At 40.0% G+C, this 21,162-nt stretch overlaps 1 protein-coding gene across 1 annotated transcript; it reads right to left on the reverse strand.

Annotated features, from left to right (window-relative positions):
- Positions 1-1,517: 1,517 nt before the first annotated feature.
- Positions 1,518-20,256, reverse strand: DHRS7 (dehydrogenase/reductase 7). Its single transcript, XM_039240786.1, has 7 exons — positions 20,035-20,256; positions 12,825-12,977; positions 9,641-9,747; positions 8,964-9,203; positions 6,512-6,634; positions 5,081-5,296; positions 1,518-1,745 (listed from the first exon to the last, which is right to left on the reverse strand). Exons 1-7 carry the CDS (start codon positions 20,165-20,167, stop codon positions 1,698-1,700), a joined length of 1,020 nt encoding a protein of 339 aa, XP_039096717.1. The 5' UTR covers positions 20,168-20,256; the 3' UTR covers positions 1,518-1,697.
- Between the last annotated feature and the right edge of the window lie 906 nt (positions 20,257-21,162).

Consider the following 21,162-nt stretch of genomic DNA (forward strand, 5'->3'; position numbering starts at 1 on the left):
AGATCATTTTAATCTATTTATGCCTCTTCTACCCTTCATTGGCTGGAACAATTGAGCAAACTGAATTCATCTTTCCTTCATCCTGATACCATGCTGTTTTCAGTCTGAGTTTTCATCCATGACACTGTGGAGGACTGCCATATTCTCAGCAAACCCTAAACACTGGCGTGACAGTGGCAAGGTCTGGAGATTCAATGATAAAACAAAACTGACCTGGATTCCAACCTCTTGAAACCTTCATGTAAATCCTACCCTTTTAAGGTTCAGTGCAAACCACCTTCCCCACAAAGGACTTCCACACTATATTCTGTATGTGAAGGAGGGGTTTCCATGGTATAGTGGTTATCACATTCATTTCACACTATTCTATGCAAATCTCCCCCTTTTCTGAACTATTTGTGCTGACCATCTAGATCATGCCATGTGACATATTTTGTAGTATTATAGAACTGTTTCAACAATTCATCTTTTTGTTTTTACCCCAGGTGTAGTATATTCAATTAATCATTATTCCCATTTTCATCACTGGTTGCGCAAGACCTCTCTCATGTGTTTTATCCTTATACTACACCCTCCAAGCCCTCCGCATCCTAAGCTACCATTTCAGTTAATCTAGTGTGTATCTTTTCATTGTGTTTTCTACAAATGAGCACTACCTTCTAAGCACATAAATTTAAGTGTATGTAAACAGAATTGTATTATTATAGTTCTTTACTTTCTCCACTGATCACCACGCTTCTAGGATATATCCGTGTTGCTATGTGTTCATTTATATTATTTATTCCATTGCTGCTGTACCCCATCGTGTACCTCCGTCACCTTCCCCCTTTTGTAAGGATAGCCACCAGGGTGGCCTTCAACTTACCCAACAAATGTTCTAGTTATTTTATTCATTTTATTTGGACTATAGCTAAACTATTAACTGCTTATAAAAAAGGAACATGTTTTTCTTGTCAAGGAATATTTGCTGATTTTCTATGGTGGCGTATATATGTTTTCTAATGTAAAGTGGTAAAGATTAAAGTAAAATTAATAATAATAACTAGAATAAGGAGTTGCCAATGGAGTCTTCCTGAGCTGACTTTAATCCTGGCTTTACCCCTTATGAGCTATGTGACTTCGGGAAAGTGATATATTTGTTTTGAGCATCTCTTTCTTCTTCTATAAAGGTGTATAATACCGCATACCTTAGTGGGCTGTTATGAAGAATAAATGAATTAACTCATACAAAACACCTTAGAAGAGCAAACAGCCTATGACAGGTGCTGAATAATGGCTGTTATGAGCCCTACCTACAGTTTCAAACTATAGTCATTTGTACCCATCAGCTCTTTTAAGAGACAGGACCATTTCAGATGCTTCTTTATATCTGCTTATTACCCCACACTGTTTCATGTAATGTCCCATACATTTACGTTTAATTATTTTTAATTAAACTATAATTATTTGGTTGGCATTCTGCTAACTTAGATTTTAAGTATATATGCTAGAATAAAATGCTTTTATTAATCCAAGAATGTAGTATGTGTTAATACCTTTATTGCAAGATTCATGGGAATCTTCTATCATTTATTACATGTCGAAAGGAAAGCTGTATCTATTAAAAAGTAAAATCAGAAGTTAGTCTTTAGTATATAAAGATTGCTGTTTTCATTTCTCCCTCCAGTAGCTTAAAAAAAAATCCAAGTATTCCTCCTTCAGTCATGTTTTGTCTTCCAGATTTTAAAGTAAGAGGCATCTGCATCCTGTAACAGAGAGTAACATGAATCAGTGTCTCCATATATTTACTATTTACTCGGTTTTTTGCTTTTTTTGGTTTTTTGGGTTTTTTTTTTTTTTTTTTTTTTACAAAAAAAAGGAGCCATATCATTATTTTTCACTGTTAAGAATTCTTAGGGGCATCTGGGCGGCTCAGTCAGTTAAGCATCTGACTTCAGCTCATGTCATGATCTTGCAGTTGGTGAATTTGAGCCCTGCACCAGGCTCTATGCTAACAGCTCAGGGCCTGGAGCCTGCTTCAGATTCTGTGTGTGTGTCTCTCTCTGCCCCTCCCCCACTTGCACTGCCTCTCTCTCTCTCAAAAATAAATAAACATTTAAAAAAAATTAAATAAAAAGAGTACTCATAAAACCTGGGCAAATGCTTAAATTAGGATAAAAATCATAGCCAGAATTCTAGATCTGTGGGGCTTAGTATCATTCATATTTCTGTGGGGCTTAGTATCATTATCATCTCCATCAGGTATAAACATCATTGATTAGCATCTGCTCATGGCATTTCTTAAATACTAAAACTCTTTTTGGACCAGCATATCATACCTACATTGATTTACCTTAATAAATACAAAGAAGAGGTCAGGATTGAAGTATCTGACAGATAACTCTAATATTATTTGTGAATTTCTAGTACCTTGCTTAAAGACAAGGCAATTCAATAATCCTTAAGATGTGACATTTCATTTGGGCAGATATGCATTTATCACTTCTAAGAGTTTGCACTAAGACAAAAAAATATGTAACACAATTCAGTGCAGTTATTGTTCTTGATCCTGAAAAATAACATATATTCATAAAAACAAAGTTCCAGACATAAGGTTCCCACCCTAAATGATAGAAACAAACTCAAATATTATCAACAAGTAGATTTAGTTTGGGATAAAATATATTGGCATTATGTTAACAAAGATGCCTTATAAACAAATCTCAATAAGGAGATGGATATATATATGTATCCATATTTCTATTTCTATTATATATATAATATAGAAATTTATAGAATTTCTATAGAAATATATAATAGAAAATAATTGGAGAAAAGAAGCAGGAGGAGAAAAGTACAAAGAGTGAGGAACAATTTTTTAAAGTTTATATGGTTTTATGTGAAGAATGAGGAATTTTATCTCAGAAATAGTCTTCAGAAATGAAAGGATGCCCAGTTTCTCGTAAGAAAAGTGATTAGCAATAAGACCATGTAATGATCAATATATTAAAGATAGTGGTAAGAAGAGAAAGGCCATCATTTTAGCAAAGTCTAGATGTAATCAAATGCTTGATTTACTGAGTAATGTCTATATTTTACAGTTAGATAATCTATAAAGAAAACAAAATGACATTCTTGTGTATGTTCCAAAGAGCACAACTGCTACAATGGCACCAAAACTCTAGCCCCTAGTGCTCCCCACCCCCCGCTTCCCTCTAAAACAATCATTTCTATAATGTATTCTTTCTCTGCCCTATTGCTTAAATCTCTGATCTTTATTTATTAGCTAAACATCCTGTTACCATCAAAACAGAAGCATTAAGAGCTAATACTTAACAAGCAGGATATTCCAAGATGTGTTTTAAGGCTTTCCATGTACTCACTCACTTAATCCTATGACTAAGTGCATCATTAATCTCCATTTTGTAGCTGGGGAGACTGACATAGAAAAGAACACGTCTGAGACTGAGGGATGAGGTCATGGTACAGAGCTGGGATTTCAACCCAGGTAGCCTGGTAGGAGGCTCCATGCTCTTAACCAGGATGCTATCACCTCCCTAACACGGAGGCCTTTCTTTCCTCAACTCCTATCCTTCACTGGGCATAATATCACTATAGCAGCTCAAATGTGAAATTCAGATGTAAATCTTTAATGAAGCTCTACCTTTTTTTTTAAGTTTTATCTAAGTAAACTCTACACCCAACACGGGTTTCTTTTTTTTTTTTTTTTTTATGTTTTATTTATTTCTGAGAGAGAGAGACAGTGTGAGCAGGGGAGAGTCAGAGAAAGAGGGAGACACAGAATCTGAAGCAGACTCCAGGCTCTGAGCTAGCTGTCAGCACAGAGCCCGACGCAGGGTTCGAACCCACAAACTGTGAGATCGTGACCTGAGCCGAAGTTGGACACTTAATCGACTGAACCATGCAGGTGCCCCAACCAACATGGGTTTTGAACTTACAACCCCAAGATCAGGAGCTGCATGCTCTTTGTACTGAGCTGGCCAGGCACCCCAGAAGAAGCTCCACCTTTAGAACCAACCCACACTACCATATCCTATATTACCAAACACTTATAAATGACTTGGTACAAAGCAAACTGGTCCACATTACGAGTTGGTAGAAAATAAATAGACCCCTTCATTTTTTAAGTTCTGGACTTATTAGTGCATCATGGAAGTTTTATAACCTTTAAGTCTCTATAAACATTTTGTTTTGTTTTTTGCTTTCTTAACTAATTTATCTTCACTAACCTGCACAAATTAAGTACCTAACAATTTGTGGATGGCTTAAATAGTAGAAGGTTATATAATGATACATATAGTATGCTCCCACTGAATAATTCTCTTTCTATATCAATCCCTGCTAACTTATTTCTAAAAGAAGGTAGTAGTCATTAAAAAAAATACTTTAATAATAAAAACCATCCACAGAAATACCCTTTCTTTGCATAATCCTATCCATAATTCATTCTGTTTTCTTGCTCTTCAAACTTTAAATTCCTGTGATGGTCACAATTTTCTCTGAAATGGCCCATAATATTCCTCACTTAGCTATAAGAATGAGTGCCAAAAGAATGAATAATCACCATATTTTTTCTGACATGGACATTTTGGTACATCTCATATAAGCACAGTGCTTCCAGAATAAGGCCAAAGGAATCAGCACTACACAGAGTGAGTACGTGAGTTTTCACGGTATGGTAAGTGATTGACAGAGTTAAGTACAAGCTGAGGCCTCATCTGGGAGAGAAATCAGAGGGGAGGCCAGGGATCAACCCAAGGAGATGATACCAGGTAAGAACTTGTGATGAAAAAGAATGGAGAAAGAATATTTTGACACATAAACTGGTCAATCAATAAGTATAGAAGATAAAATGACAGTCTCTGATTTGATTTTACCTTGCAGAAACTTCTTTCTCTAAGACCAGTAGTTATTTATACTAAACCGACAGATATGCATGGAGGATACAATACTTTTTATATCTTTTGTATTTATGTCATGAAGTTGATGGAGGGTTAGTAAGAAAAGTTTTCAAGCGCTCAAAAATTTCATACTTTCTACAAGACTGATATGTATTTAGAATTGTATAAATTGGTCTTACCAAACCCTTCTTAAAGTTCTCAATTCTTTTCTTCCCTAGTATGTTGGTCAGCCACCAGGCCCACGTTGGCATATACTGCCACAAATATGCTACTAATAAAAATGGTTGCTCCGCAATCCAAACTTCTTTCAAATCATTGGCCATGCTGATTAACATCAGCCGTACACAACGACTGGTCGCCATCTTGTGGGTCTGGGCTGCATCAATGCCTATAGACTAAGAAAATGTTAAAAAAAAAAAAATTAAATGAATGATGGGTATTTATCCAAGATATTTCACAAAACTTTTAAGCTAGAAAGGACCCAGAGGTCATCTAGTTGATGACTCTTTCACTAGGACTTCATGCCCCCTTAGGAGTCCTCCTTGGAACTAATAGGTGTCTATAAACTGTAATATTTCAAAAAGCCTAAGAGAAATCATACACTGACCAGATAAGACCATACAGGCTAAATAAAACATGAAGGTTCTTTGCTTTTATTTACATCACCTTTAATGTATTTAATTAATTGATAATTACATATCAATTTAGCAATAACATTTTTTAAACAAATTACTAATATACACATTTAGCAAGTGAAATTCTATAAACCATGGAGTCCATAGTGAACAAATCTGGTACTGCTAATCTAGGTAACCCACTACCATCCTACAAATAAATAAACTGAAGCCCAGAAAGGTAGTAACTCATCTGTGCTCACACAGATCATTAGCAGTAACCAGATCTACCTTCCAAGTCACTTGATTCCTACAACAGTGTGCTTCTTCTAGTTTACCTTAGAGTCTCCACAGAAAATGTGAAAATATAAATTATATCTGTAAACATTTCCATAGAAGCATAAACAGATCTATGTCTCAGCAGAAACTGATCTTCATGGAGAAGAAGAAAAATTTTATGGTCTTTGGTGGGATTTTGTATCACTGAGTGATCCTGGATTCATCACAAGGAATTTGTCATCCACTTGGTAACTCACCATGTGCCGTCCATGAGCTGAGGGAGTCACAGACCTGTGGTTACACACAGGTGAAGCTAACCTAAAATTATTGCAATTCAGCAAGGTTTTTTCTAAGCTCCCTCACCATAGCCCCTCTTTAAAATCCCAATAAAATTTAGTGTGCTAGAATTCAGCCACACAGAACCTTTCAATGCTGCTATAATTTGAATTGATAGAAACTGAGTTTTTAAAATGTTGAGAGCCCACATAATAGTTGATTATTTATAAGTAGTATCTTGTCAAATTCTTTAGCCTTTATTAAAACTGAATGCCTCAGCACTATCAGCTAACCTTACCAGTATTCCTACTGCCCTGAGTTAAGTTTTGCAAATAATTCATAACATGGTAACATGTTCGAAAAAATTCTAAGCACAGTGATGCAATACCAACATATAACTACTAAAGCATTCAAATTATTCTCCAACTAGAAGTTTTTTACCTTTTCAACTGCTTCAGACAGGGCATTCTTCACAATATTTGATTGCACAGGTCCCGGACAAATATTAGAAACAACTATACCTGGGTAAGTAGCAAGTTCAGTTCGGAGACAATTAAAAAAACCCTAATAGGCCAAAAAAAGGGGGCGGCAACAAATAAAATTAAATGCATGTATCTCATGTTTACTATTAGCATGATATTACTTTTCTTCAACTTCTTATGTGGGACATTAGCACATTATCAAAATGTTTTGAAACGCCAATAAAGGACAGGAAATCTCATTGGGCAAGCTCATTAAACATTTTTAACTGTAAGATGGGGAAATCTAGGGCACATGGGCTGGTCGGTCAGTTAAGGATCTGACTCTTGATTTCAGCTCAGGTCATGACCTCACAGTTCATGGGATCAACCTCCATGTCACGCTCAGTGCTAACAGTGCAGAGCCTGCTTAGAATTTACTCTCTCCCTCTCTTTCTGCCCCTCCCCTGCTCACATTCTCCTCTCTCTCCCTCTCAAAAATAAATAAACAGTTAAAAAAAAAAAAAAAAAAGACTGGGGGCAATCTAGAACAGACATCCTCAGGCATCATCATCTTCTAGTAGGAATAATTCACCCCTTCTGACAGTGGTGGCTGACGCCATCAGTTATGTTTCATAGTAGCCTTAAACAGCTAATCCAGAGTGTGTTCATTTATGATCCAACATTAAACAGTTACCAGCTCTTAATGCTGACCATTAACAAACAGTGGCTATAAGGGTTCACGTTGTCAGGGACTAATAAAGTTCCTGACTCAGATGGACATGAAAAAAGGCTTTGTAAATTAATGAACTCTCATATCCTTAACCTTTGACCTCTCTACAGCGAAAGAGGAGAGAGGACACCATGAAAGCCAATATATCAGTTGTTAAACCTCTCCTTGTCTGAAATCACATCTAGTATAAAGTGTGTGAACTTTTCAATGATCAATAAATTCACTCCACAGCTTGTTTGGAATCAGAGAAGGAAATGTGTTCTTCAAAAAGTACTTCCTAGTCCTAGTGTCCAGCTATTGGTTTAACTAACTAGAGTCTCAACCTGCCACACTATATCAGAGGATTGAATCCCGTAATAAAACAGTGAGTCCTGGAAGGAAGCCCAGACAGCTCAGGTTGCATTTTACTAAAAGTACTCTGCATGTCATGAAGATATTTGGCTGCGTTTCCTCATCCACCTGCCTGAGACTTGCCCAACTGCTCTGCAGGAAGTGACTACTACCCCATTACCAAATATGGGGAAATCATCAGTGTAGCATTCTGTTTCATCACTTTCTGCAACCGTCTCTCTCCACAGCAGAAAGAGGATACCCTAAAGAGCCAAAGCTTCAGATCCTTATGAATCTGTGATGGCCATTCAGCTGTTGCATCTCATTATTCCAACAGTGAAACATTCTACTCACACTACCTTTCAACAGTATTAGTTATAAACTTTATGTATCCTATTAGCCTTAGGAGCTAATTTGTTCCATGTTACACTTTAATAATATTTCTTCATATCCGTTCTTAAGCCAATGTTAAAAAGTCATCTGTTTCTATATTCACAGCTAGGAAGTTATGTAGCCCAAATCAAACTTTTTTTTTTAAATATTTTTATTTATTTCTAGGAGAGAGAGAGAGAGAGAGACAGCGTGAGCAGGGGAGGGTCAGAGAGAGAGAGGGAGTCACAGACTCTGAAATAGGCTCCAGGCTCTGAGCTGGCAGTCAGCACAGAGCCTGATGCGGGGCTCGAACCCACGAACCGCGAGATCATGACCTAAGCAAAAGTCGGACGCTTAACCAACTAAGCCACCCAGGCAGCCCCCAAATCAAGCTTTTATCTCAGCCTCTCCCTTGATTAGATTTTATTCAGTGAAGCTACAGTAAATAGAGTCAAGCCTAGACCCAGTAGGGATATGAAGCCCAGGTCTAATCATCCAGTGGGGAACTCCTATTTCTGACATGCAAATATAGTGAGACTAGATAAAATAAATGCCAACTATAATGGGGAAAGAAAAAGAAGTCACAGAAATGGGAAGGGTGAGTACAGCCTCAAGTGTGTGCAGAAGAAATGGGGGGTAAACCCCAAATTTCCATGAAGATGTGATAAAAATGAGGATAAGGGTGACATGTTGAGCAGACTCTCCACTTCTTTAAGGTAGGGGCCATATCTTGTCTTTATATCCCTAGAATCGATTGCTGGGCACGGCATCATACAGTGTCAGTACTCAGAACATGTTTGCTAATTAAGAAGAGGCATGCAAGAGTCAAATCTTTTTTAGCATCTTCTGGGGATGTCCTCTACCAAAGGTCTCCTTGGGTCTCTCTTGCTGTCTCCCTCTCACTGCTCACTTCCAATGACCTCTTGTAGTGAGTGATGGATGTATCTCCTATACACATATTTAGATCAGTACTATCTCAGCTGAGTTTGAGCAGTCTTACCCGGAGAGCATGTTTGCTGGCACAGTATCCACTAGAAAGGGGTGCAGATATGATACCCAGGAGGCTATTCACAGTAACGATCTTCCCTTGCTTCTTCTCGATCATGTGAGGCAGAACACACTTTGTCAAGGACAGCGTCCCCAAGTAGTTAAGCTCTATTAGCTCCTTGTAGACGTCCAGGCTGGTGTCCACACACAAAGAACGTTGAGATCTTCCAGCATTGTTGACCAGAATGTCGATCTAGTTAAATAAAATCAGGAAAGGGTCACTTTGGGGATGATCTATAAATGGACTGATGCAATTCTTAGGGATGGTTGGTTATATTGCTAACTTGAAGAATCAATGGAATGGAATGGTGAATTTCTAGAAGTCAGCAATAAAGAGATAAAACAAAAACCAGAATTCACCTATGGAATTAATTTCCCAACAGAAAAATAAAAGGCACAGTGAATTTTAACATTCTTTTGTTCTACATGGAGGAATTAGTACTTATAAAGGTATGGAAAGTACTAATTACATATATCCAAAGACTTAGAGTATAAGAGACTCATGGGCATTGATCTCACTGCATGGACCATTTGCCTAAAGCCCTTTCAATGACAAGACACAAAGAAGGGAATCTCTTTTGTAGCTAGCTATTTCAAAGAAAGACTTACCAATTCAAAATGGCTACTTACTTTACCAAACTCCTGGAGGACTGCTTTGGTAGCTGCCTCATGGGAACTTCTGTCAGTCAGGTCAAGTGGCAAAACAAGTATATCTTTGTCTTTTAAATTGTCATTCTCTAAATAAAGACACTTAAAAATTAGTGCAGAAGTTATGAGATGGCTCAATTAAGCTTCCTGCTATTTGGTGTTAAGTTTAACACCCACCCTATAACTGGGCTTGGCAAAAACTCATTTCTGGGTGGCCTGCTGGCCTCATTTCTCAGTGACCATGAGGACTGGCAGTAATAAGGCAACATCTTATCAGACAAAAAGCTGGCTGGGTACACAGGAAGTAGTATGGCTCTCTTCAACTTGAATACAGTCAGTCTAACATTGCAACAGGCTCTAAAGGAAACCAAGATTATATTACAAGCTAAAAAAAAAAAAGCAAAATTTTAGAGCTATTTCTTTGGAAGTACAGAGGTATATTTGTTTTATGATAGGCTCAGAAAGTATAGCTGCTCTTTTACACACATTAAAAAATAAAAATTTATGCTTCATATTAGGAAGACACTCAGAGTTTCCCAGTCACATGACACACAGAAGAGGATTCAGAGATGCAAACACATAACAGGACACAATCTTGAAATTGCCAATGAGAAACATGTTGAGCTACACTGGCCCTTTCTATTATTACTCATCAAAAGAATAAGACTCTAACTTTTTGAAATACAGCAAGTAAAGCCAGTTAAGAAAAACAGGCAGGCAGAGGAAATAGATGAGGTACAAAAGTTTTACGGGCAAAGTGTTAAATTGTGAAACATCAATTGTTTTAAAAAAGAAATGGAAATGCTTGCACCAGTGATCTGACAGATAAAAGGAAAACAGTCAGCCTCACTCTAGCCAAGATATGCTGACATGGTTCATTTCTGCCAGTATAGGACCTGCAAGTCTAAACAACCGGAGAACAACTACCATAGGAAGTGTCCCAGGGCAGAGCATACGAGGCCTCTTGGGAGCAATACTGTGAAAGAAGCCTTGTGGCCTTGCTACTGACTCTTTTTTGGGTGGTTAACTCTATCAGCAAACTGAAAGAAAAATGTGACAAGAATGACAGGTAGAGAAATGACCCAAAAAAAGGTCTGCTTGAAAATTCAAAATTCTCTGGGGCGCCTGGGTGGCTCAGTCGGTTGAGCGTCCGACATCGGCTCAGGTCATGACCTCACAGTTCGTGGGTTCGAGCCCATCGGGCTCTGTGCTGACAGCTAGCTCAGAGCCTGGAGCCTGTTTTAGATTCTGTGTCTCCCTCTCTGTCTGACCTTCCCCTGCTCACGCTGTCTCTCTCTCTCTCTCTTTCTCTCTCTCTCTCAGAAATAAATAAAACATTAAAAAAAAAAGAAAATTCAAAATTATCTCATTTTAGGTCCTAAATGTCCCATGACAAATAACCTGCTTTCATGTGAACACGGCTATACCAAAACCTAAACCCAAAATATAAAATAAAAATTAACATTGTTGCTCTTTATGTGAATATGGATGTTACCTCAAGCTGCATTTTAAAGCCTAATTCAATTCCTGTTCTTTCATTTTTTTTGTTCTTTCATTTTTATAACAAAAATCCTATATTGTCCCATATGACTTTAATATCTGATATTTTAGCAAAATGAAGAAGGATCCTTTCTAATTAAGCTTTTATGATTACACACATATATGCCATACATAAGAACCAAACTGTTCTTTCTCTAAGACAAAAGTATAAGATATGTGGTCACTGAAAATCCACCAGCATTCAGGGCGCCTGGGTGGCTAAGTGAGTGAAATGCCCGACTTCAGCTTCGGTCATGATCTCACGATTCAGTTCGTGAGTTCAAGCCCAGCATGGGGCTCTGTGCTGACAGCTCAGAGCCTGGAGCCTGCTTCGGCTTCTGTGTCTCCCTCTCTCTCTGCTCCTCCCCGGCTCATTCTCTGTCTCTCTCTCTCAAAAATAAATAAACATTAAAAAAAAAAAAAGAATATCCACCAGCATTTGAAAGAATTGGTGGTCACTCTCTAATATCAAGAGTCAGCACAAAATAAAAGTAGAATTAGGCACACACAGATCAATGGAACAGAATAGAAATTTAGAAGTAAACCATAATTATAGGGTCAATTAATCTTTGACAAAACAAAAAAGAATATCCAATGGGAAAAGGCAGTTTTTCAACAAATGGTGTTGGGAAAACTGGACAGCAACATGCAAAAGAATGAAACTGGACTACTTTCTTACACCATAAACAAAAATAAAATCAAAATGGACTAAAGACCTAAATGGGAATCATGAAATAATCAAAATCCTACAAGGGGATATAGGCAGTAACTTCTTTGACATTAGCTGTAGCAACTTTTTTCTAGACAGGTCCCCTGAGGCAAGGGAAAGGAAACAACAGCAAAAATAAACTACTGGAACTACATCAAAATAAAAAGCTTCTGTACAGCCAAGGAAATTATCAACAAAACTAAAAGGCAGCTAACAGAATAAGAGAAGATATTTGCAAATGAGGTATCTGGAAAAGGGCTAGTATCTAAAATATAAAAAGAACTTACAAAAACTCAACCCCCACAAAACAACCCAATTTAAAAAGGGATAGAAGTTGCAATGACATGGATGGAGCTAGAGTACTATGCTAAGGGAAATACATCAGACCAGAGAAAGACAAATACCACATGATTTCACTCAGATGTGAAACTTAAGAAACAAAACAAACAAGTATAGGGGGGAAAAAGAGACGAAGAGGCAAACAAAGAAATAGACTCTTTTACAGAGAAAAACCATGGTTACCAGAGAGGAGGAGGGTGGAGGGATGGGTTGAATAGGGGATGGGCAAGAAGGAGTGCACTTGTGATGAGCACTGGGTGATGTATGTAAGTGCTGAATCACTATATTGTATACCTGAAACCAATATAACACTGTATGTTAACTAACTGGAAACAAATTAAAACCTTAAAAAAAAAGGAAGAAAGTAGAAAAGCATCAGAAAAGAAAAGGAACGGGCAAGAGCAGCTACTGAAGAGATGCTGAAAGAAAGAGGATTTTGATCCAAGCATTCAGAGCATCTGGAACCAGAGTGGACTGCCCAGGAAAATCCCACTCTTACCTCTAAAGTTCTCCAAACCGCATTTGTATGTGAATTCTGGTTGATTTCTAGGGAGCTGCTGTGGTTTTAGATTTACTCACCAAGGCACCTTCTCTTCACTCTTTCCAGCTCCTGCACTCTTCTGGCTGACAGCACGAGAGAGACTCCTAGTTTGGACAGCTGGTACACCAGCTCCTCACCAATCCCACTCGATGCTCCAGTCACCCATACCACCATATCGGTCAGCTCCCATTCTGGTGAGAAGTAAGTGCAGATTAAAGGCAGAAACTAAGCTCTGGATTATACCCATATATCAAAGATTACCAAAATGATAGTCTTGAATAATACCACGAAATATGAAGATAAAATGCGCGGAGTTTAAAAATTTTAACATCCTAGGGGTTCCTGGGTGGCTTAGTCAGTTGAGCATCTGACTCCTGGTTTTCACTCACGTCAGAATCCCAGGGTCATGGGATCCAGCCCCACACTGGGTTCCATGCTCAGCATGGAGCCCACTTGGGATTCATTCTCTCTTTCTCTCTCCCCCCACCACCATCTGCCCCTCTCCCCCACTTGCACACTTTCTCTAAAATAAAAAAAATTTGTTTTCAATATCCTATATTTATGGCCTTGATTCTGGTGATGTTCTCAGAGGTATATACTTACCTCAAACTCACTGAGCTGTATACTTTAAATATGTAGTTTTTATGCTAATCATACCTCAATAAAGTGATATAAAAACTTTTAATTAAATATCCTCAGAAAGCACCTATTTTTTTTTAAAGCATGAATACAAATCATATTAGTAACAGATACCAACATACTATTTTGTATATTCCTGACTCAGGTGAATTTTCCTGACTTCATTCTAGGACAAGCCTTATAACTAACTTGATGGTCTGACTCCAAGGATCTATTTATCTATGTATTCAATTGAGAAAAGTTAGTCTAAGTGAAATAAAAGTCTGTCTGAACTTGCCTTCTCACTTTCCTTATCCATGAAATGAGGGATTCAGATAAGATGATCAGTAAAGATTCTAACCAGTCCTGAATTCTATTATTCTAATTTCTTACAGTAGAGGTATTGAAGACAAATCTGAATATAACAAGCTCTACTCTATGGTATGGTGGTATCATTGTAGATTTTTGTTTTCCTCATTTGTCAATCATATCTGATGCCAATCAATTAAAGGTCACTTTATAAAAGTGCTCCCCAAATGCCTGAGCTTTCATCTTAGAGACTAACAGTTGGCCCAAGATAAAATTCACATGATAGAGAAATGGAATGCTGTCCTCTGCTTGTCCAATTATGTTCTTGTTAAAAACTAAAAAACGTTACAGCACTAAAGCAATGAGAAGTGGTTTATTCTCCTTTTCTCCAATGAAAAACTTACTTGCACTGCAGGACATGAGAGCCACTGTCTATCTGAATAGCAGGGGAGGAGCTAGATGTACCTGGGCTTCTTTTTTTATTTATTTTGAGAGAGAGCAAGAAAGAGCACTCATACGTGCCAGAAGGGGAGGAGAAAAGAGAGAGGGAGAGAGAGAATCCCAAGTAGGTTCCATGCCATCAGCACAGAGCCCAAAGTGGGGCACGAACCCATGAACTGTGAGATCATGACCTGAGCCGAAGAGCCTGAACTCAACGATGGAGCTACCCAGGAACACCACACACCTCTGATTTTAGATCATAAAAATTAAAATTAGGAAATCAGTTTACTGTTTTAGTCAAACAATTCTAAAACCTAACTGTTCAGGTTAATAGTACAAGCACTGAAGTCTGCCAGGATTCAAATTCCGACTCCATCACACACAGCAGTAAAATGTCCCCACGTGAGAACTTGGTGTCTTAATTTTCCACAACTGGAAAACTGGATTAATAATAAAATCTCCCTCACAGCTCTGTTGAGAAAAGTGACTTAAAACAAGTACCCAGAGCAGTATCTGACACATACGCAGTGCTTAATAAAATGTCATTATTGCTTAAAGTGTTTAACAAATAAACTTTTCAGCAGCAAAACAAAGAATATTCACCCAATAACGTGTGTTCTAATTTCTCTAGCAAAGGGCAATGGGGTTACTAACTATAATGATTTAATACTTTTTTTATTATTTCCTATGTGCTTAAACATATTACCTTATTAAAACCCTTACAAGAAACTTTTGAAATAAGAATTATCTCAATTTTATTTAAAAAAAAAAAGGAAGCTAAGATTACAGGCATTAATTTACCCTACTAGACTGTAAATACCCTTAAAGCCGAGACCCTATGTGCCTTGTTCACTGTTCAGTGCCTAACACAGAGACTGGCATATAGAAAAACTCCATTGATAACTATTGAGTAAACATCCAACAACCCTAGCAGAGCTCAGATATAAGCCCAGTTACAGGGACACCAGAATGGTTCAGTGTTCAGTTGAGCATCAACTCTTGATATCAGCTCAAATCATGATCTCTTTGTTCATGAGTTCGAGCCCTCATCAGGCTCTGTACTTACAGAGTGGAACCTACTTAGGATTCTCTCTCTCCCTCTCTCTCTCTCCCCAACTGGTATTCTCGCGCATGTGTGTGCACGCTCTCTCTCTCTCGGTCTCTGTCTCTGTCTCTCTCTGCCTCTCAAAACAAATAAATAAGCTTTAAAAAAAAAAATCCCAGGTACATCTAGCTCCAAAGCCCATACCCCGACCACTAGCCTACGGTGCTCACATTTTAAAATGTTCAGTATATTATTTCATTTTTTTAAGTTTATTTATTTTGAGAGAGAGGGAGAGAGAATGCCAAGCTGGCTCTGCACCCTCAGCACAGAGCCAGATATGGGGCTCGAGCTCACGAACTGTGAGAATGTGATCAATATTTTAAAACTTAACCTATTTCTTAGCCATTCAAGAAAATACAATTTGTGTTCAGTTAAGAGGTTTCATGTAGATATCTGAACTAAGTTTGTAACCATCCCAAATACTATATGTAGGCTATAATTCTTTCCTATTGTATTTCCATTTATAGAAACGCACAAGCAAGAACTTCATCAGGAATAGTAAAATGTATATTCAGATAATAATCATTTACTCACTCATTGACTACTCAATGTTCCAAAGTTCTGCAACACTCAGACTACAGGGTGAACATAGCTGTTCTAACTAACTAGCACAGAACTAACAAAAATTTCTTCATTTTTATACCAATAAGCAAATTATTACTTAAAACCAACAGTGAAAACTCCTCGGCTCATGTTTACCTTAGTACAACTGTACTTCTGGCCCCTTTCTTCCCACCATGAAGAAGAAAATTTTTGTACTTAGCACCAACTCTTGTTTACCAATTCCACAGACTGTAGCGTAAATAATGGCCTTCCCTACAGAGTCTCTGAAAGCAGATTCTCAGAACTGGAAGGAAATTTAAGAGTTCAACCCCCAATCCAGTTTGAGAATTCTTTCCTCAAGTTGTTGACTATGTCTACTTAATTCCCTCACAGAGTGAGGAAGCTAGTTACCTCCAAAGCACCCCCTCCTTTTTAGACTGGTCTAATCATTCAAGGGAGCCATGGATTCTTTTTTTTTTTTTTTTTTTTTTAGAGAGAGAGAGCATGAGCAGGGAAGAGGGGCAGAAGGTGGGAGGAGGAAGTGGGAGGGAGTGGGAGAGAGTGGGAGTGGGAGAGGGAGTGAAAGAGAGAGAGAGAGAGAGAGAGAGAGAGAGAGGGGGAATCTTAAACAGGCTCCATGCTCAGTGTGGAGTCCTATCCAGGGCTCGTTCCCTAGACCCTGGGATTGTGACTGAGCTGAAATCAAGAGTCAGATGCTCAACCTACTGAGCCACCCAGGCGCCCCAAGGATTCTGTCTTATACTGTGATACACCTTGAACTTCTGCTGCCCAGCAGCAGTCAGCAGCAGTTCTGCCTTGTGGTAACAGGAATAATAAATCAGGCCTGCCTTACACATGACAATCCCTTGTACATCTGAAGACAGCTGATGTGTCTTCCCTAAATCCTCTCATCTTTTGCAAGGCTAAATAAAGACCTCCAGTATCTATGACCTTCCCTCAGATGACATAGCCCCAGGTTTCCTCACTCTTTGGCTCACACCCCACTGCACAAACTCTAGCTGGTCAATGTTCCTATTGAAGAGAACTGGCCGCAGAAGGATCTTTGATTCCCGTAGGGTGTGTACAATGGCTGGCTCAGCCACCGAGGTGTCCCCAGTGTGTGGCCCAGAGGCCAACAAGGACAAGCACACAGAAGACATCTGTCATGTGCTGCTATTCGTTGCTTCAGGCACTACATGCCTCCCTGGCTTGCCTAATCTTTTATGGTGATCATTTCACAGTTCACTCCCATAGAGGTTACTGCCAACAAAAACCCGAGGATTCCTCAGATGTGTTCCTGCTGGAGACTTTTCTTGCTCTGGACTTGTGCCATGGGTTTTTCTGGATCTATGTGCAGTGTCTAAGATTAGTCCCCCTTAGATTTCACCATGTAAGGTATATGCTTGGGAACATGGAGAGTTTCTTTAGAAGGATATGTGAAAGCGACAATGTTGGTTGTCTCCAGAGAGGCATACGTGGTGGCTGGGAGGAACTTTTCACCATATGTCCTTTTGTATCTTTCTTTTCTTTTTTTAATTTATTTTTGAGAGAGAGGGAGAGAGTGAGAGCGCGCAAGTGGAAGAGGGACAGAAGAGAGAGGGGAGAGAATCCCAGGCAGGCCCCACAGTGTCAGTAAGGAGCCCAACGTGAGGCTCAAACTCATGAATGTTGAGATCCTGACCCAAGCCAAAGGCAAGAGTTGGATGCTTAAGCAACTGAGCCACCCAGGTGCCCCTCCTTTTGTATCTTTAAATTTTGTAGTATATAAGAATATTGTTTAGTTTTTAAAGAGACAAAAATAATAAACCTATGGAGAAGACAAGAATTATTTATTTAAAAAAATTTGTTTTTTACCTTAACAGAGTCTGCCCATCTTTCCAGTCTAAACTGTTTTGGGAACCTGATGGGAACCTGAGTATATCTCCATGTTCCTTTAATTTTCTTTCATTATCAGCCTCCTCCCCCTCCCCCAACCTCCAGTGGTCTCTCTAGTCATTTTTTTCTTAAAATCCTCCCCAATGAAATTTTAACTCCAGATACACTGTGTACTGCACATATATCTGTGCTTTATAAATAAAAGGAGTTCTAGAAACTTTACTTTCTAGTCAATGCAGGTTTAAGAATGACTAAATTTAAAAATAAAGTTAAAAGTTAAATTAAAATTTAAAAGCCATTACCATTTAACATTATAACTTTATTTGCTGAATAATTTTAATGTGATTTATTTACTTAGATAAGTGACAATGTATCAAATTATTATGCAAATCGGTCAATTATACAAGTATATAATAATAATAGCAATGTAATGAAATGCTTCTTAAAATCTTCAAAACTATTTTTCCAGCCAAAGTAAAATACTGAAAAAATTAAATGAATTTCTTAAAAATTATTTTTAGGGGCACCTGGGTGGCTCAGTAGGTTAAGCATCCAACTTCAGCTCAGGTCATGATCTCATAGTTTGTGGGTTCGAGCCCTGCATCGGGCTCTGTGCTGACAGCTAGCTCAGAGCCTGGAGTCCATCTTTGGATTCTGTATCTCCCTCTCTCTCTCTGATCCTCCCCTGTTCACGCTGTCTCTCTCTCTCTCTCTCAAAAATAAATAAAACATTAAAAAGTTATTTTTAATTCCCTTAACTTTTAGTTTTTGTTTGTTATACTATAACCTGTAATTTAACTAGCTGTTAGATATTCATTCATTGTCAATGTTTTCCCTTTCCAGCACTTGACATGACTAATAGATCAAATAACTTTTACAGAATTAAGTTTTAAAAAGAAACTATTTTTATGTAATTCTCAAAGTCCAAGCTAACATAAAAGCACTCTGAATCAAATGTAAATATCCACAAAGCAACCACAAGGCATCCATCAGGCAAGAGAAGTTTCTGATCAAGAGAAGGTCTGACAGGGGCGCCTGGGTGGCTTAGTCGGTTAAGCGTCCGACTTTCACTTAGGTCATGATCTCGCGGTTGGTGGGTTCGAGCCCCGCGTCGGGCTCTGTGCTGACTGCCAGCTCAGAGCCTGGAGCCTGATTCAGAGTCTGTGACTCCCTCTCTCTCTGACCCTCCCCTGTTCATGCTGTCTCTCTCTCTCCTAGAAATAAATGAAACATTTAAAAAGAAAAAAAAAAAAAAAGGTCTGACAATCCCACCGTCTATCTGCCATACTTCGTAGCCTTGACTTTGCACAGGTGTACTGTATTCTCCATGAGCTCATAAGGTCAGCACTCCAGATGTTATACCCAAGAAAATGCAACGAAGGAAATGAAATATTAAGGAATAAGATTTTGTCAGGTACGGTTGAGCTTTTGAAGGGACACAAAACACTGTACCACCTAAGTTTTGTTTGGTTTTAGTCCTGAAGAACCTGTTTTGACGCCCTTGAAAGCCATATCCCTCCCCTTCCGTCCCAGGCCTGTTGTGAAAGCAGTCTCTCTTCTGAACTGCTAGCTATCACTTCCAAGTAAACTTCCTCACATGCTTTTTGGGTATTTTCACACAGGAAACTAGGTCCAGGGAAACCCCACTCCCCTGAGCCCTGATGGATCCAAAGCCTAGCTTTGGCTTTGAATATTGGTTTCCCTAACTGGAAAATAAGATTAATAACGCCTGCTTCGCAAGAGTCTCTGTAAAGGCTAGAGGTCGCGTGTGTAAAGGGCGGTGCACCCTGCTTTTAGCACAAATAATGTGGTGAGTAAACGACCACCAAATTTCAAGCAGGGCACAGATAAAAGTGGGATAGGGAGAATGCCCCTCAAGGTGCCCGTAATGATCTCTGGGCAAAATGCCAATCCAGTTCTTTCTAGGGGGATAAGTAGGTAGGGGGTGACTTCGGGTTATTTCATTTTATTTCACAACTGCGGATGAGGGAACAACTTCAGGAAGTCGAAAAACCGAGCTCCAGTTCTCGAAAGGAGGCTCTCGTGCAAACCGAGGGGACTGGCTCTGTGTCTCGGCACAGCCGCGCACGCAGCAGCAGAGTCCCCGCGAGCCTGGGGAGAACTTCCAGCACTGAGGGCGCCCCGCCCATTCCAGCGCCCTCTTACTTTGGCAACCAGGCAAGTCCTCGCTGACCCGGACGACAGACAAAGGGGCAGACTCGCCTTTGGGCCCCGGCTTTTTCCTCCCCCACCGGGGCCCCAGGAAAAGGCGCGGGGCCCGATGGGGCGCGGGGACAGCGGGGACGGCCGCACGGAGTCCAACCTCCCACTCTGGAGGCGCGGCTGCCGGTCCTCACCTGGGCGTCGCCCCTGCCACTCAGCCCACATCAGGGTCAGGTCGCCATCCGCCCGCAGGAAGCGCAGCACCTGCACCACGAGCGCGAGGAGCGCGCACAGCGCCAAAAGCCAGAGCAGCAACTCCCAGCTCATCGCGGCCGCCCACGCCCGGCTCCGCCTGGGAGAAGACAACGCAGGAGCCGCGCCGCAGCACACGGCGTCAGCGCAGCCGCCGCCCCGCCGCCCCGCCGCCCCGACCGCCGCGCCTCCCCGGCTCCGCCCAGAGAGTGGACCGGAGGGAGGGGCGGTCTGGGCGCGCCGCACCGGCGGGCGGGGAGCCGCGTCCCGGGCCGCGCGGAGGGGGTGGGAGAAGCCTGCACGCCCCGCCCAGGGCCCCGAGCCCGCAGCTGCTGAGCACGCTTCGCCGGCGTGTGCGCTGTAGGAAGGGTAGCGGCCGGGACGGAACGCGTGGATTGCAAAGACTCGGCGGTACTGCTGTTAGTACCGTAGCCCCAAGGTTCGTAATACCAAGAAGGATTCTTTAGCAGTTGTTTTGAGGGGATATAGTTTCAAGTGTCGGGTTGCGTCAAAAGGAAGAGCACAGATAGTCCAACCTTTGAATGCGACTTCCTCCAGCCTCATCTTTATTTTAACTGAATAGATCGAACAAACTACCAAACTGTTTTCCACCCCACCCCATGCCCCACTCCACCCCCGAATTAACCAGGTTTATGGAATTGGGCCCTTGTTGATTTAAATATGGAAAACATGTTGCATAAGACACTTGCCTTCTTATTGGACGAGAAAGTGCAGTTTCGGCCAAAATTGTTCATGAGCACTAGCTCTAGGAGCAGGACTGGGGGCCAGAGCCAAGCTGGTTCCGCCCTCGGCAACCCTAAGTAAATTATTTCTTCATCTTTATATAGTCACAAACAATAAGGAGATTTAAGTAAGAAAATGTCTGTAACAGGCAGAGTCGTTCATACACAATAATTAGATTCATTCTTTTATGAGAATGCATTCTCATTAGTTATTATTTATTGTTTCCGTTATAATTTTTACTTCTTAGAGTCCAACCTGAAAGACAGGGACTTTGGTTATAAACGTCTATATTCTGGGAGTCTCAGCCCCATGAAAAAATTCCAAGA

This window comes from Hyaena hyaena, unplaced genomic scaffold (assembly GCF_003009895.1).
Source record: "Hyaena hyaena isolate Hyena2069 unplaced genomic scaffold, ASM300989v1 scaffold_181, whole genome shotgun sequence".
Classification (NCBI taxonomy): domain Eukaryota; kingdom Metazoa; phylum Chordata; class Mammalia; order Carnivora; family Hyaenidae; genus Hyaena; species Hyaena hyaena.

Bases quoted from the DNA above. Each gene is read 5' to 3' on its own strand.
- DHRS7 (XM_039240786.1), bottom strand. From the start codon at position 20,167: ATGAGCTGGGAGTTGCTGCTCTGGCTTTTGGCGCTGTGCGCGCTCCTC. The intron at 9,204-9,640 runs GTAAGTAGCCAT...TTATTTAACTAG, and splicing joins TCCTCCAGGAGTTTGGTAAA to ATCGACATTCTGGTCAACAA. The intron at 1,746-5,080 runs GTAAGACCAATT...TCTCTGTTACAG, and splicing joins AGAACTTTAAGAAGGGTTTG to GATGCAGATGCCTCTTACTT.